Source organism: Urocitellus parryii (assembly GCF_045843805.1).
Source record: "Urocitellus parryii isolate mUroPar1 chromosome 13 unlocalized genomic scaffold, mUroPar1.hap1 SUPER_13_unloc_9, whole genome shotgun sequence".
NCBI classification, from domain to species: Eukaryota; Metazoa; Chordata; class Mammalia; order Rodentia; family Sciuridae; genus Urocitellus; species Urocitellus parryii.
Window position 1 is genome coordinate 3,259,491 of NW_027551777.1, and position 13,605 is coordinate 3,273,095.

Here is a 13,605-nt window from a genome sequence, read left to right on the forward strand (position 1 = left end):
CAAATGCTATTTTCTGAGATGATTGTGGTCCAGGCACTGTGCTGCGCACCAGAGATGCTGAAATGAGAGCTGAAAGGGACTGACATCAGGCTTCCTCATTCTAGTGGGAAGTGATAAATCAAGTCAAAGAGCAAAGATTTGGAATCATTTGCACTTGGACACCTAGTGACATTTCAAAGTCAACTGTGCATATACTTCAACTCATGGATTTCTCCGGAAAATTTATCCACCTAATACCTTCCCCAACTCAACTGATGGCAACTCCATCCTTCCAGCTGCTTAGGTCAAAAGCCCTGGGACGATCTTTGACTCATCTCACCTTTCATCTAATCCTCAGCAAACCTCTTTGTCAGATTGGCTTCAAAATCTATTTAGAATTTGCCCTCTCTTCACCTCTTTCTCCACCACCACCTGGAACAGAGCCACCAACTATCCATCTCCTGGATTATTTTGCTAGCCCCCTAATTGATATGACTGCCTCTATTCTAGAGTTTATATGCATAATCATAGCAATGTGCTAGGGTCTTTGTTTCTAAACAGGCCTCAGAGCCATGGTTTATCATCACGATTTCCTTCCTTCACTGTATTTGCGACCCTGGGAAGCCCATCTAATAGGCCTGGCCACATATGGTTTGGATCTTTCTAAAATGAAAATCTTCATTACTCTCACAAAGAATTCCGACCAACAGAGGACAAAGTTGAACTAGGTGCTGGAGGAATGTCATCACAATTATCAACCAGTAGGAAGGACTGGCTTTATTTCAACAGAGAGAATATGGGGAATTGCTTAAGAAGGGGATGGAAGATTGAAAAAGCAAATGGAACTTTGGGAAAACATAGTGCTGATAACCACAGGAATCAGAGCCCCCACTTCTGTAAGACTTGGGGAGCAAAGGAAACAGGTTAGAATAAAATAAACTGAGAAGGCTGGAGGAGGGGGTCCTGAGCAGGGGAACCCAGAGCTCTGAGGGGAGGGTGCGTCTCCACTTCCCTCCCTGAGCAGGAGGAAGGAGTGTTGTGCTGAGGCAGGTCTAGGATGAGGGAGAGCGATGTTGTTGCCAGGGTGGAGAAGCGCTGATGAGGGAGACAGCTCACATGCAGGAAGAAACAGGTCTCCTGCTTCTCCTTCTGCCCTCATGGGTCTCCCTATCTGCAGCACCTGACACAGAAGCCTCAGCAGGGCATATAATGGTGAATTCAGAGCTAAGAGACAGTAACTTAATAATTAGATTGATTTTTTTTTGTCTAAACAATGCCACATATTTCCTTTGCTCCCCCAGTCCTACAGAATTGAGGGCTCTGATTCCCGTGGTTATCAGTACCATTGCTTTATCAATTTTCCCTTTTGCTTTTTCAATCTTCCATCCCCTACTTAAACAATTCCACAGTGAACATTACAATGCACTCTCAGGTTCCAGTTCATCAAGTCAGGGTCAAGAAGGACAAGATGTGGCCTGGACATCTCCTAGAGATCCTGCACTTCTGTTTGAAGAAAACCATGAATTTATGTTTCTTAGCATGAGGGGTGGCTGTATCATCAAGCAGAAATGTTCACTGATGATGTTTGTTTTGAGGTTAAGTAAGAGAAGAAGGGCCCATCCCAAGGCATCAACTTCTCCCCACTGCTCTGTGCCATGAGGGGGATTTTTCTAGAAACAAAAATAACAAATTATGTTTAAAAGCTTCATCACTTAACCATAAATTCATTATATTTAACAAAAAGGTACTTTATACCATAGAAGTCCCCACACCAGCACTACCTAAAGAATGGTCTGCGGGCTCACATCAGTCTGCAAACTGTCCACAATGAGATAAGAATGGAAAATGAGAGTAAATGGTCAGATGCATTTTGGACAATTAACATTGTCATCAAGTCCAAGCACATGACCAAGCATGTGAGTCCACTCAAGTGTCATGGAACACTTGGTTTGAGTTGCAGGTGGCATGAGCCACTAACTAATGACCATTACAACAAGTGATGCTTTAAGGTTTGTTTGGCAACCTTTAGCCAAAAATGCTTAAAAATCAAAGCAACTGAAAGTGTATATTTATTTTTCTAATTTATTTCTTTTACCATGAATTTATTTTTTATTCAAGCCTTTCAAAATTTAAAGCTTAACATTATCATCTAACTTGGAGGCATAAAAATTTGCATTGTGTATTCTTCAGCCTGAATTACAGGCTGGAAAACAAACCCCATTGGAAATTTTTTGTCAAGAAATTACTGTAGATATATCAGCTTCCTTTCCCAACATCATTTTAGACTGGTTTTTCTTTTTTTTTAATATATATATAGTTTTGATGGACACAGTACCTTTATTTTATTTGTTTATTTTTACATGGTGCTGAGAATCGAACCCAGTGCCTCCTGCGTGAGAGGCAAGCATTCTGCCACTGAGCCACCACCCCAGCCCTAGACTGGTTTTTCAATCAGGAGTTTTGTAAAAGAGAGCTGAGAAGCTTATACATTATCCCTTGTAAATGGGACGATTATCAATATGAACTAGCTGAAAAAAATTAAAAGAATCTTACTCATTTATTATATTATAAACCTTAATACTGATAAAACAGTGTTCATTCAAAATGTGGGTCTAAGTGTTTAGTACAGAAAATCACCACTTACCTATCTTTTTACTATTTGGTTAGTTATAGCTGCAGAACTATGAAAGTTGAATTTAACAATGAGTCTCCATACTAAATGCCCTAGGCACATTTTCAATGAATAATGGGTATTGTCTTCATAATGCTTTTAGTTTTCCCTATGTTTGTTCCTATATTTTAAAATGCATTTTAATGTCTGTTGAATCCAATAAAATTTGATATTATATTTTAGTTTCCTTTGCTTTTCATTTTATTTTTTTCTCATAATTTGGTGTTATGGTATTTTATAAAAATATTGACTCATGATGAATTGATAAAAATGCAAAATATGACCAACCAGTTATCACTGAGAGTTGAGAAGTACCACTCTATGTGTCTGTAAAGCCCCAGAGGCTTGGCTGGCTGTTGTCATCTGGCTGAGCCTTCCCTCTTCATCCCTGGGACAATTATGGTGGGTGGGGATTCCATCCTTGAGAGCACAGCCACTGACAGGGACCAGGGGCTAGACCACAGCTGATGGGCTGAGGGGCCTACTTACCTGGTTCCTGAGCCCTGCAACTTTACCTGCTTTGGCTGGTTGGTTCCAGTTTCTGCAGAACACCAGAACAGCTGAGAATACAGTACAGTTGCTTTTTCCGGGGCCTGAGGGTGGCAGGTGACACCACTGTTGGGGGTCAGGCACCCAGGAGAGGCAGGGGTTGGATATGGCTACAGCTATTCAAGGCCTTAGTGTCACAGGTAATAGAGGCCCTGAGGAGGACTGTGGGCTTATATATTTTGGGATGTGGAAGAACAACACATCTCTTTTCTGTTCTTTCTCTTCTAAAAAGAGGTCCCTAAACCTTTGGCTGTACTTCAGAAATATCCTCTTCCAATGGCTTCCCTGGAAACTCATGAAAACCTTGATGGATTCTGCCTTGCTTTTCATGTTCCAGGTTCCTCTCTTGCTTCCTTTTCCTGGATTTGTCTCATCTGCTATGTGTTGCTGAGCTGCTGGTCCCCAAGTTGCTGATCTAAGCTACAGGTCCAGATTTCCCTCACTGGTTTAAGTTCTTTGGGGCTTCAGAGCAAGATTAGCCTAGCATGGTGTATGCTAGATACCATTCAACAAACATTTTAGTCCTGGATTTAATCACTGTGCTGGGCTTTATGGGGCTTGGAAAATACAGGCTAAATGTTAAGGTGAGGGCTGGGGCTGTAGCTCCGTAGTCGAGTGCCTGCCTAGCATGCATGAGGCACTGGGTTCAATCCTCAGCATCACATAAAAATAAATAAAATAAAGGCATTCTATCCATCTACAACTACAAAAAAAATTAAATGTTAAGGAGGAAAAGGGTCATAATGCCTGTAACTTATTTGCAAATGTTTGGGGGGCAGGGTGTAAAAGGAAGATGCATTAATTAGGTGGGCTAATTTCAAAAGGTGGGAAATACCCTAATAACACAGAGCATTTTGTAAAGTATTTTTTAAGATGCTTTCCTTTGATCCTGGGTATGGCAGGAGGGTGTGCAAGTGGTTTCCTCTCAATCTGTGATGTTTCTTCTCTTACATCCATACCCGTGGGTAAGTGGTCTTCTTGGCCAGGCATGCCTCCCTGCACTTCACCCGGAGGACATCAACCAGGCTTCACAACTTCCTGCCCCCAAAGCAGAGGGACTCATTCAAATGTTCCCATAACCAGTTCAACTGCCCACGCACAGGGAGGCCCTCTCTGGATCCCCAGAGGAGCATGGAACTGAGATATGACTGAGTGGGAAGAGTGGGAAGAACCCTGAATCTGGTGGGAAGACCTGCAACCTAGGGAGTCCTTGCCGGCCTGGCATTGCCCACCTACCCCCCAAGGCAACTGCAGCCTCCAGAACCCACTGACGCTCTAGAAAGGATCCGGAATGTGAGGGGCCGAGTCTCCTCCATTGGCATTTCCTGCCACCGTGCACCCATGACAAACTGTTTCCTGGCAGGTGGTGGTGTAGAGGGGTTGGGAGGTTCAGCTCCTGCCCTGGATCTCTTCTTCTTAGGAAAGCAAACCCCACATACCTGATCTTGTGCTTCCATCATTAGAGCCAATTCATTCAAGTTTTCTGCTGGCTCCAAGTGCCCTCTACTGGCGACAGGAAATATATTCTCCCATGATTTTAAAATTACAACCCTCCCCCGCTACACACACACCACCTCAATTCAATCCCTAATATAAGCCTTGCAATCAGTTCAGATAATTCAGATAGACTTTCCCTCTCCTCCAACTTTTCCCAGGGTGGTATAGGCTTCTCCTATAACCTTGGACTCAGCTCATGGACAGGGATAGATGAAGGGCTCTTACATCTGATGTAAGTGGAATCCTTGTCCAAACTCCTCCTTCCCTTGTCTACTTGAAGAACATTTATCCAGTTCTTGTCCTAGGTGATTGGCAAGTGGGATTAGCAGGGTCAAATAAGCAAAGAAAAGAACTGGCTCAGCAAGTTTCCCTTCCAGATTGTTTGGTCTTACTCCAAACATACACTTAGGTTTTTCTTTCATCATAACCAGAAACCAAGAATTTGACATCTTTATTTTTATTTTTGGGTCCTGGCAACAGTCTCTTTGACAATTCCCCCCTGGAGCCACAGTCCCCTGGTTGAACTCTCTGGGCAGGGGGGTTGCTTGGGACCCACACAAAGAATTTCAGCAGAGAACAGGAAAGAAACAGAACCACCTCAGACATCCTCCTGCCACACCCACATGACAGAAGAATGCACTTTGTAGACTGTGAAACCTCTATTAGGGTGCTTCCAACTTTTTAAGATTAACATTTATTTTTTTGCATCTTCTTTTTGAAAAACTTTTTTTTTTTTTTTTGCTTTTTTCCAAAAACACTTGAAAGTGACTTGTGGACATGAAGTGCCTTTATGTTAATTCATTAGCTCACATCTCCTAGGAAACAGGCCAGGCTCTCATATATCCACAGTATAAATTATTGAAATTTCATATTGATGTAATATTTTAAAATATATGCTCTATATTTAAATTTCTCGGACTGTCCCAACATTACCTTTTTAAAGCATTTTTTCCAGTTCAGTATCCAATTCAGATCTGAGTTGTGTTAGTTGTCTCTTTATCCTCCTTTAATACAGAACGTTTCGACCTTTCATTCACGTCATTGCCATTTTCAAAAACACAATATTGTATCACCTTCATGATTCAGGTTTTGCATTTGTGGCAGGAACAGCACAGAAATAATGTGTGTGCCTTCCAATATGTCACACATCAGGGGACACTAGTATCACTTTGTCCCATTTTGGGGTAATGAACCTTACATTTCATGATGAACTTAAAGTGGGGTGTCACAATTCTCTCCACTGCAAAGATGCTAGCCCCCGCCTTTTGTAAATTAATAAACATTCTGTAGGAAGATATGACTCTCCTGCTCCCTAACAAATTCTCACCCAATGGTTTTAGTATCCATTCCTGTCTGAATTAGCTATGAGAATTATAGCTGAACCTGGTAGGTCTTTCTAAATTCCCACTTGGTAAATTGGGAAGAACAACACCAGGTCACCAGGCCTCAAAGCCTTGCCTGCCCCTGCTGAGCAGATAAACCACCCATTCTTTCTCTACCCTTCAAGCAAGTTAGAATGAAGTTGTCTGGCCTTCTCAGGGAGAGCCTGGGCAGGGAACCAGCCCTCCTGCACAGAACTCCCACCCTACACAGCAGTTCTCAGACTTCAGTGTGCCCTAGAATCACCTGGAGGGCTTTTTAAAACAGCTCCCTGTTCCCTCCCCTGGGGATTCTGGGACACCCTCCAAAAATCTTACTGGTTTGACACAAATGCTTAGTTAGTTCTCTTTCAGATGACAGGTCTAACACAGGTTCATGGGGAATACTCATTTACGTACTTGGAGATGCTGGATGATGGAGACTCCACCATTCCAGTGTATGGCTTTGAACTTTAACCCACAGGAAGAGAGGAGCATGCAGAACCGTGCCTGGGATTCCTGCTGCTCACAGCCCACTGGCCTGCTCAATGGCAGTGGCTGGGGAATATGGTGATCAGATGGACTCTTTGGTGAGTATCATGGTTTCTTTGACCCCACAGCATTCCATTATCCTACCAGCAAATGATCACATGGGCCTTCTGTGATCCTCACTTTTCTATTCATGGGTCTTTGCACCAGCTCCTCTCTCTGCCCAAACACACCCAGGCCAGATCTCACATTGGCTGATTCAATGCCCCTCCCTGGAGAGGCTTTCCCTGACTGCCCAATCAGAAGTGGCTGCCCCTCCCTCACACCCCTCTGCTGTAATTCTCTGCATAGACTTTCTTATTCTGTAGGGTGTTGTCCTTCTCCATTCGGTAGATTGCATACTCCATGACAGCAGGACTCCTTTTGTTCATCACTGTCTCTCTAGTACCTAAAACATCTGGCACATGGTAAGTGCTCAAAAAATACTTTCTCAACTGATTAACCCCAAGGTGGATTACTATCCTCATTTCACAGATTCAAAAGTGAGGGCCTAAAGAGGACAAGTGGTTTTCCTGAGGTCGCACCAATACCGAATGGTGGTTCCTGGTTTTAATCTATGTGCCATGTCCCACTAGCGCTGGCAGGGTTTCACAGCCTTCATCTAACAAGGTGGCAGAATAAGTTGCATCCGATCCTTTCCTTCTTCTCTCAACTGCCCCTCGGGTGGGCCTCCACTGTTCTTGGTTCTTAAGTCTCTTAACATGACTCCCCAGAAGGCAGCTGGTAATGTTTGTCTGGGAACTGGTTTCACAGACGTGCTCACATATGTGGGAAATCACATAGATGCAAGCTTTTTTCACTCCAGTGCTGTGATAGCGAAAGATTAGAACTGACTCCATGACCATCTGTACTGCACAGAGGAACAGGGTGTAGCCCTGAGAAGGGAATCATATTTTGACTGGGAAAGTGTCTCACCATAAGATATGGTCTCCTGTAGGAAGAAAGGGAGGCGATCGCAGCACGGGCAGTGTATGCCTTTCATTTACTTTCCCCAAAAGAGATGAACACCCTCAAGTCTGAGAAACCCATCTCCTGGATGATAAGATGAGAAGACACTAGTCAGGAAACTAGGGTGGTTTCCATCATTTGAATTTATTTTATTGATACTTGTTAGCGAATAAAATTTTATTGATTCTTTTGATGCATTACAACTCACTTTTTGGTAGTGGTTGCATAATGTTGATCATTTAATTTATTTACTATACTAAATACTGCAACCTCTGAATTGCCCATTTTTACACTGGTGTTCCTGATGGGTGGGTCCTCTCTGAATACATAAAGTGGTCTGATCAGTCCATGGTTTTTCATATTCCTTTGTTATTCAACCTACTGCTTTAAAATACATTCAAATAAAAAGGTGTAAGTTACTTGCAGAGAGTAAGAACACACTAGGGTGAGGGGAAATTGAGAACATAACCAGCACTCTCACAGTCAGAGGACAAATGGTTTTGAAATCATAGGACCGAAGCTGGCTCCTCAGGGACTTCCTCAAAGAATCCTTGGTGGACGTAAGGTTAAACTCACTCAAATGAAGCTCACATCTTTAGCTGGGACGGAGGGCACAGAATGACAATTTCATGTATAGAGGATATTATCCTTCCACAAATATCCGGAACAGGTGGTCATGGAACACCTTGGTGGGCAGTGTTCCCAGATGAGAAAAAATAAGTTATCTGCTTGGATTGCAATGCCACAGATACACAGACTGGAGCTGGAAGGGTATTTGCTTAAAATAGGACACACACAGGTAATAAATAAAAGTTCACAACTTAATCGGCTACAGCAACAAGACCAGGCTCTCTTGTGGGCTTGTGGTTCTTTTCATAAGCACCTTTAATCTCTCCCTAAGCACAAAAGGAGGCACAAGGAGACTAAGGGCTTTGGGGGAAGAAACTATCTCACTGTGACCATCCTGTTTTGAAACAAGAGGGCAAATGTGTGGGCACTGAATGGCGACCCGATGAGTAAGAGTGGGTTGCCCATTTCAGAGCAAGAGCTTGAGCCAGCAGAAGGCCGATGCCTAATTCCTGCCCTGACCAGGTGGGTATGGTTTAGCTGGGTTTCTTCTCCTTTACCTTTACGGTTGACGAATTTCTTGAAGAAGTCTTCTTCCTATCCCCTTTCCTCAGTCCTGTTGTTAGAGTTGTCTTGGGTCTGGCCTTCAATTAACCTGCTTGTGACACTGGGTCCCAGAAATAAGCTGCTCTCTCATTAGCAACTCGGTGTGTTTGAAATTTGCATTTTGGTGTCATGGAACCAAACAGACAACAGACACTGCCGGTACCATGGCTTCCCTGCGTGTATCTATAAAAAAAAAAAAAAGGAAAAAATAAAACAAAACGTCACACAGAACACAGAGGGACTGCTGAACAAAGCGGTGGGAGTGTGAATACATTCTCTTCCGGGTCAGCCATGTGGCCTGACAGCTGATTACAAAACACAGGATGACTTCAAGTTGTAGGCATGAAAAGAAAAGATCACACCTAGAAAAGGGAAACAACTGTCCACTGAGGCAGAGTAGTGGCGGTCTTGAAGAAGCTGGGTCACCCGTAAAAGAAAGAAAAGCTCTTTGTGAAAAGCTATGCCAGGTGCGTGTGGCCAGGATGGAGGCCCCTTAGGCTCTTAGGGTGGGCGAGGCATCCAAGGACACCCCGGGGCGCCAGATGCATTATGATCTGGGCTGCTTGACAGCCCCTGGGGTGCGGTGGGGAGCTGTCAGACACGGGATTCACTGGTTCCTATCCATGGGATAAGAACACACTTGGGAGTTTCAGTGCTTCTCAAAAGGAAAGAAGAAAGGACACCACCATTCCCAGACTCCACAAGGGAAGTCCTCACCAGAGGACAGCGTGGGGGCACTTCCTGTGGGACTGGAAGAAAGGGCGGGGCAGACACAAGGTCTCCAAGTCCTATGTACACACTTGACAAAGTTCCACTCTTCCCCCTTAGGCACAAGGTTGATTTGTCTAGCTCAGGAGGTGGACAGGGACGGGAAGAGGGGGAGAGTGGGCTGCAGGGGGAAGGGGAGGCAGGGAACAGGGTGGAGAATGCCCATCTCCTCCGGGGCACAGGCCCCCCAACCTCACCGCAAGCTAGTTTGTTTGGGGAGCTTAGCACCCATCAAGATGCCCGAGGTGAGAGTCACAGGGGCTTTCATCTGCATGCTGGATCCCACCATGGTGGGGAAGCTGCGATTCCATCGGATGCCACTGTTGAGCTGCAGTCCACCAATGGCACTGGTGACGGTGGGACATCCGAGAGGCAGGCCCTCGGGTACCAGGCCTCCAGGAACAAGGGCTTGTGCTGGCCCTGGGGGCCCCAGAGGAGAGGTCCCTGATCTTCAGTCAAGGTGGGGACATGGGCTCGCCCTGAGTTCACCACTTTGGCCACCCCAAACCTCCTGACTTTGTCCACCAGGTTGAGGTTGGAGACAGACACGTCCGTCTGGCTCTCGCTGCTCCTGACATTCTTCTTTTCTCTCACCTCCCTCAGGATGGAGCTGGCTGGCTTGGAAGCCAGGAAGCTGTCGTAGGGAGGGCTCCTGCACTTGAACTCAAAGGAAGGCGGGGAGGACATGGGGGTCTGCAGAGGCGAGTTCGGAGGGGTAGAGGGGATCACAGCCATCTTGGGAGTGTAGGAGTGCAGGAGGGAGCCCCGGGCAGCCCTGTCCCAGCTCTGTGGGTCATACACAGCCGCAGAAATGCCCCGCTCCTTGAGCAGCCACACCAGCCCCAGGGATGTGCTCATGGTGGTCGTGGACTCCCGGATGTTAGTGAAGGACTCGGCCAGGCTCAGTCTCCGTGGAGTGCATGGCGTGGCCACTGGTGTGGACTTCAAGTGGCTAGTGCTGCCACAAGCTGGGGTCGGGGCCGAGTTAAGGCTGAAAGGAAAAGATGACAGGTTACCCATCAGAAATGCCCGTGAGCACCAGGGGAAGGGTCAGTGGTCATTCCATAGGGTTGGACCTGGGACATAATAGGAGGACTCCCTGCAATGGGAGCCCCAGACACCTCTGTCCACATCTGTTTCTTCCCCTCACCCATGGAGGCTTGGGAATTCCTTAAGTAGGGCCCTGGTGTGAGTTGATGGAAGATGCATGTGATTCTCTTTGCTCTCCTCTGCTGGATGGTATAACTGTTCCCTTTGCAGACCAAGAAACAGCTCCAAGTTTAGGTGGCTTCTTAGTCACACCTGGGTATTAAGTGGATAACCCAGATTTAAAGTCTGAGTGACCCCAATGCTCTCAGATGGGGAAAGAAGTTCATTGGCAAAGAGGCCTTCCTCCCCCACCAAATCCACTCAAATTCCAGTGTTCCCTCCTAATCCCTAATTCTCCCTCAGGCAAGACACTAACCAGAACCATGGGATACAATGGCTTATTTTAGAAATGGCAAAAATGGCCCCAGGGGTGGGCCAAGGCCAGGTGGCGAGCACCTTAGCCTACTGACCACTAGGACAGAGCTCCCTCCTCTGCACCTTGTTGCCCCTCACCACCTTCACATGCTGTCCAAACCCATTTTGATGAGTGGAGTTATGGGGTCAGTGGAAGGAAGCCATGCCCTGTATTATGGGACCTTCATTTACAGAGTTTCCCAGCTTCAGGCTCCCGAGTGACTAAAGGAAAGCTGAAAGATCCTTCCTTCACTCAGTGTCATGCTGAGAACCCCTAGGGGCCCAGCAGACAAAGAAGTCTACAGGAGGGGAAGCAGGGGGAAAGGCTTCTGGGTCTGCTTATGAAAACAAAGAAGACTGATTTTTAACAGCTGCTCCAGGGATGGGGGGGGCAAATAGGCACTAGCCCTGCCCTGTTTCTGAATGAGTAGCCAAGGGCAAAGGAGTACCTCCTTCCAAAGGTCTCCTGGGACCTGCCCTCCGATTTGGCAGGGGCAGGTCAGGTGAGTGTCCCCAGCCTGGCCAGGGGAGGCCCAAAAACCATGGGCAGAGCACCAACCACATAAAGGGAAGGTAGGGGACCCTTTCTGGAGCAGGTCCCTGGAGTGACCAAAGGGGCCCTTCCTGGGAAACAGTTTAACTGGAAATACAGGCTGGAAACACCATGTGGCTCCACACTCAGGTGACCTCCCCACTGGCCAATCAGCAAGGGCAGTGACCACAGAACAGGGCCATCTCCCACAAGCTAAGGTGGGAGTAAGCTGGCCGATCAGGAGTACTCTGAGAAATGTGAGATTAGAAACCACAGCATATTCCTGTGGTTGAAAATGTGGATTTTGTAAAGGCACAGGGAGAATTTTACAAATGTTGATGTATCATTAGGACAGGGTAAAAAAAAAAAAATTCTAGACTTAAAACCTTGTGTGACCATCCTCAGGGAAATTTAATTGTGTTTCTGGCTACCTTTCTTTCCAACTCTGGTAAGAAAGCCTTTCCATACTCCTGACTTCCTATGGTTTTCCTGGTCCGGGACACAGCTGGGTGGTCTTCCAGATGAAGATCCACTTGGGTGCAGTCTGCATTCTGAGGCTGTAGTTAGAAAGGGCATCTAGTTGCCCTGCACCAGCCTTCATTGAGTTCTGTGGCTTTAAAGACAGCCTCTTCCAAACACAGAGCCACAGGATGGGAAAACCTGGTTCTTCTGGGCCAGAGGGGAGATGGAGAAGACAGAACTAAAATTTAGAGATCCACAGGATGAGACCTTCGGGTTAGGCCTGTATTAGCGCTGGCACTCGACTTGCTGGGGCAGTTTAGAGGGTTAGGGGTGTGGACGGTCAAGGCTCTGTTAGCCAGGCACAACCACAGAGACACATCCAAGCCTCAGTCCCCGGGTTAGTGGCGGCCACGCGTGCACACACAGCTCTTTCCATGTGATCTGCCAGGGCAGGCACTACTGGCCGTGTGCTCACCCCCTGCCTCGCCCGTGGGCTCAGACTCTCTGCCCTACATCTCCTCTCAGTTCAGCAGGGCACAGGGCTGCTTCGTGGTCCTCCTCACATGACCTGTGGAGAATTATTCATAGTTGAAGGTGCTCCTGGGATGGCTGCTCCCTCTAAGCTGGCACTTCTCACCACTCTCCCTTTCAGCCTTACTTTCCATAAACCTCAGAATCTTGCTTGACTGCACCACAGAGGGAACGGCAGAGGGGGGCATTCTGTTATGTTGGGGAGACCACTTTCCCTTTCACTGGAAGGTGTGGAGGGAAGTTGTGCAGCTGATCAAGCCAAACAGACCAACCCACGACATACAAGGCCTCTTTCCAGATGCTGCACTAGAAGGAATTGACCAGGCTGGGCTCTGGCTTGGTCTTGGAGTTTTATCATTCGGGTCATTGTAGTCTGGCTGTGGTGCATGGTTCCTGGGGCCTGTTTCAGAGGTACAAGGGCTTCCACAGAGCTCCGTAACTCCACCATGAAAGAACGCCATGCTCTACTGGCAAGCTCTGGGGCAAACATCCAGCAGATTTGGCTGCAGGTCTGTTGGATTTCAATTGTTCGCCTGTTCGGGAAGGGCCTGAGAGTAATTCCAGGGCCAAGAAAAGGGCAATGAAAGGTGGGTTGAGGTTTCTCCATCTGTGCTGCATCTGAATCAACAGGAGCTTCAATTCAAAAGCAAAGATCTGACTCAGCATAGATGACTATAAATGCTCCTAAAATGCTCAAGCTGGCTAGAGTTGGCTTTTGAATGCGCTCCTTGACCACACTTTGCTCCATAGAAGGCCTTGAAGGAAAGGGAGTGCCCGAGTTCACCCCACCTCTGCCCACCAGGGGCCAGGGACCCTTACCTTGGTGTGACCCATGTGAGCTCGTCTGAAGGATGCAGGATGTGACAGGTGGTGAAGGTGAAGGTGGAGTTGGTCTGTGACATGCACTTCCCAGGGTGGTGCGATAAATCGGGGAACAAAACATATTCCTTGCATCCAAGTATACCATGGTAAAAACAAAACTCCAGCACAGCAAATTCTATATCAGCATCAGAATTCAGGGAGAGGAATAGCAATTGAATATAAGAAAAGTCTGGGCTCTTTATTGGAAAATGTAAATTAATGCA

General features: G+C 46.6%; 1 protein-coding gene across 1 annotated transcript in view; it reads right to left on the bottom strand.

Moving 5' to 3' along the window:
• Positions 1–9,621: 9,621 nt before the first annotated feature.
• LOC144251482 (trafficking kinesin-binding protein 1-like) overlaps positions 9,622–13,605 on the bottom strand; it is a 42,266-nt gene continuing 38,282 nt past the window's right edge. Inside the window, 3 exon segments of the mRNA XM_077794362.1 lie at positions 9,622–9,924; positions 9,927–10,483; positions 13,340–13,442. Of these exon segments, the coding sequence (XP_077650488.1) occupies positions 9,686–9,924; positions 9,927–10,483; positions 13,340–13,442 (899 nt within the window). The 3' untranslated portion in view covers positions 9,622–9,685.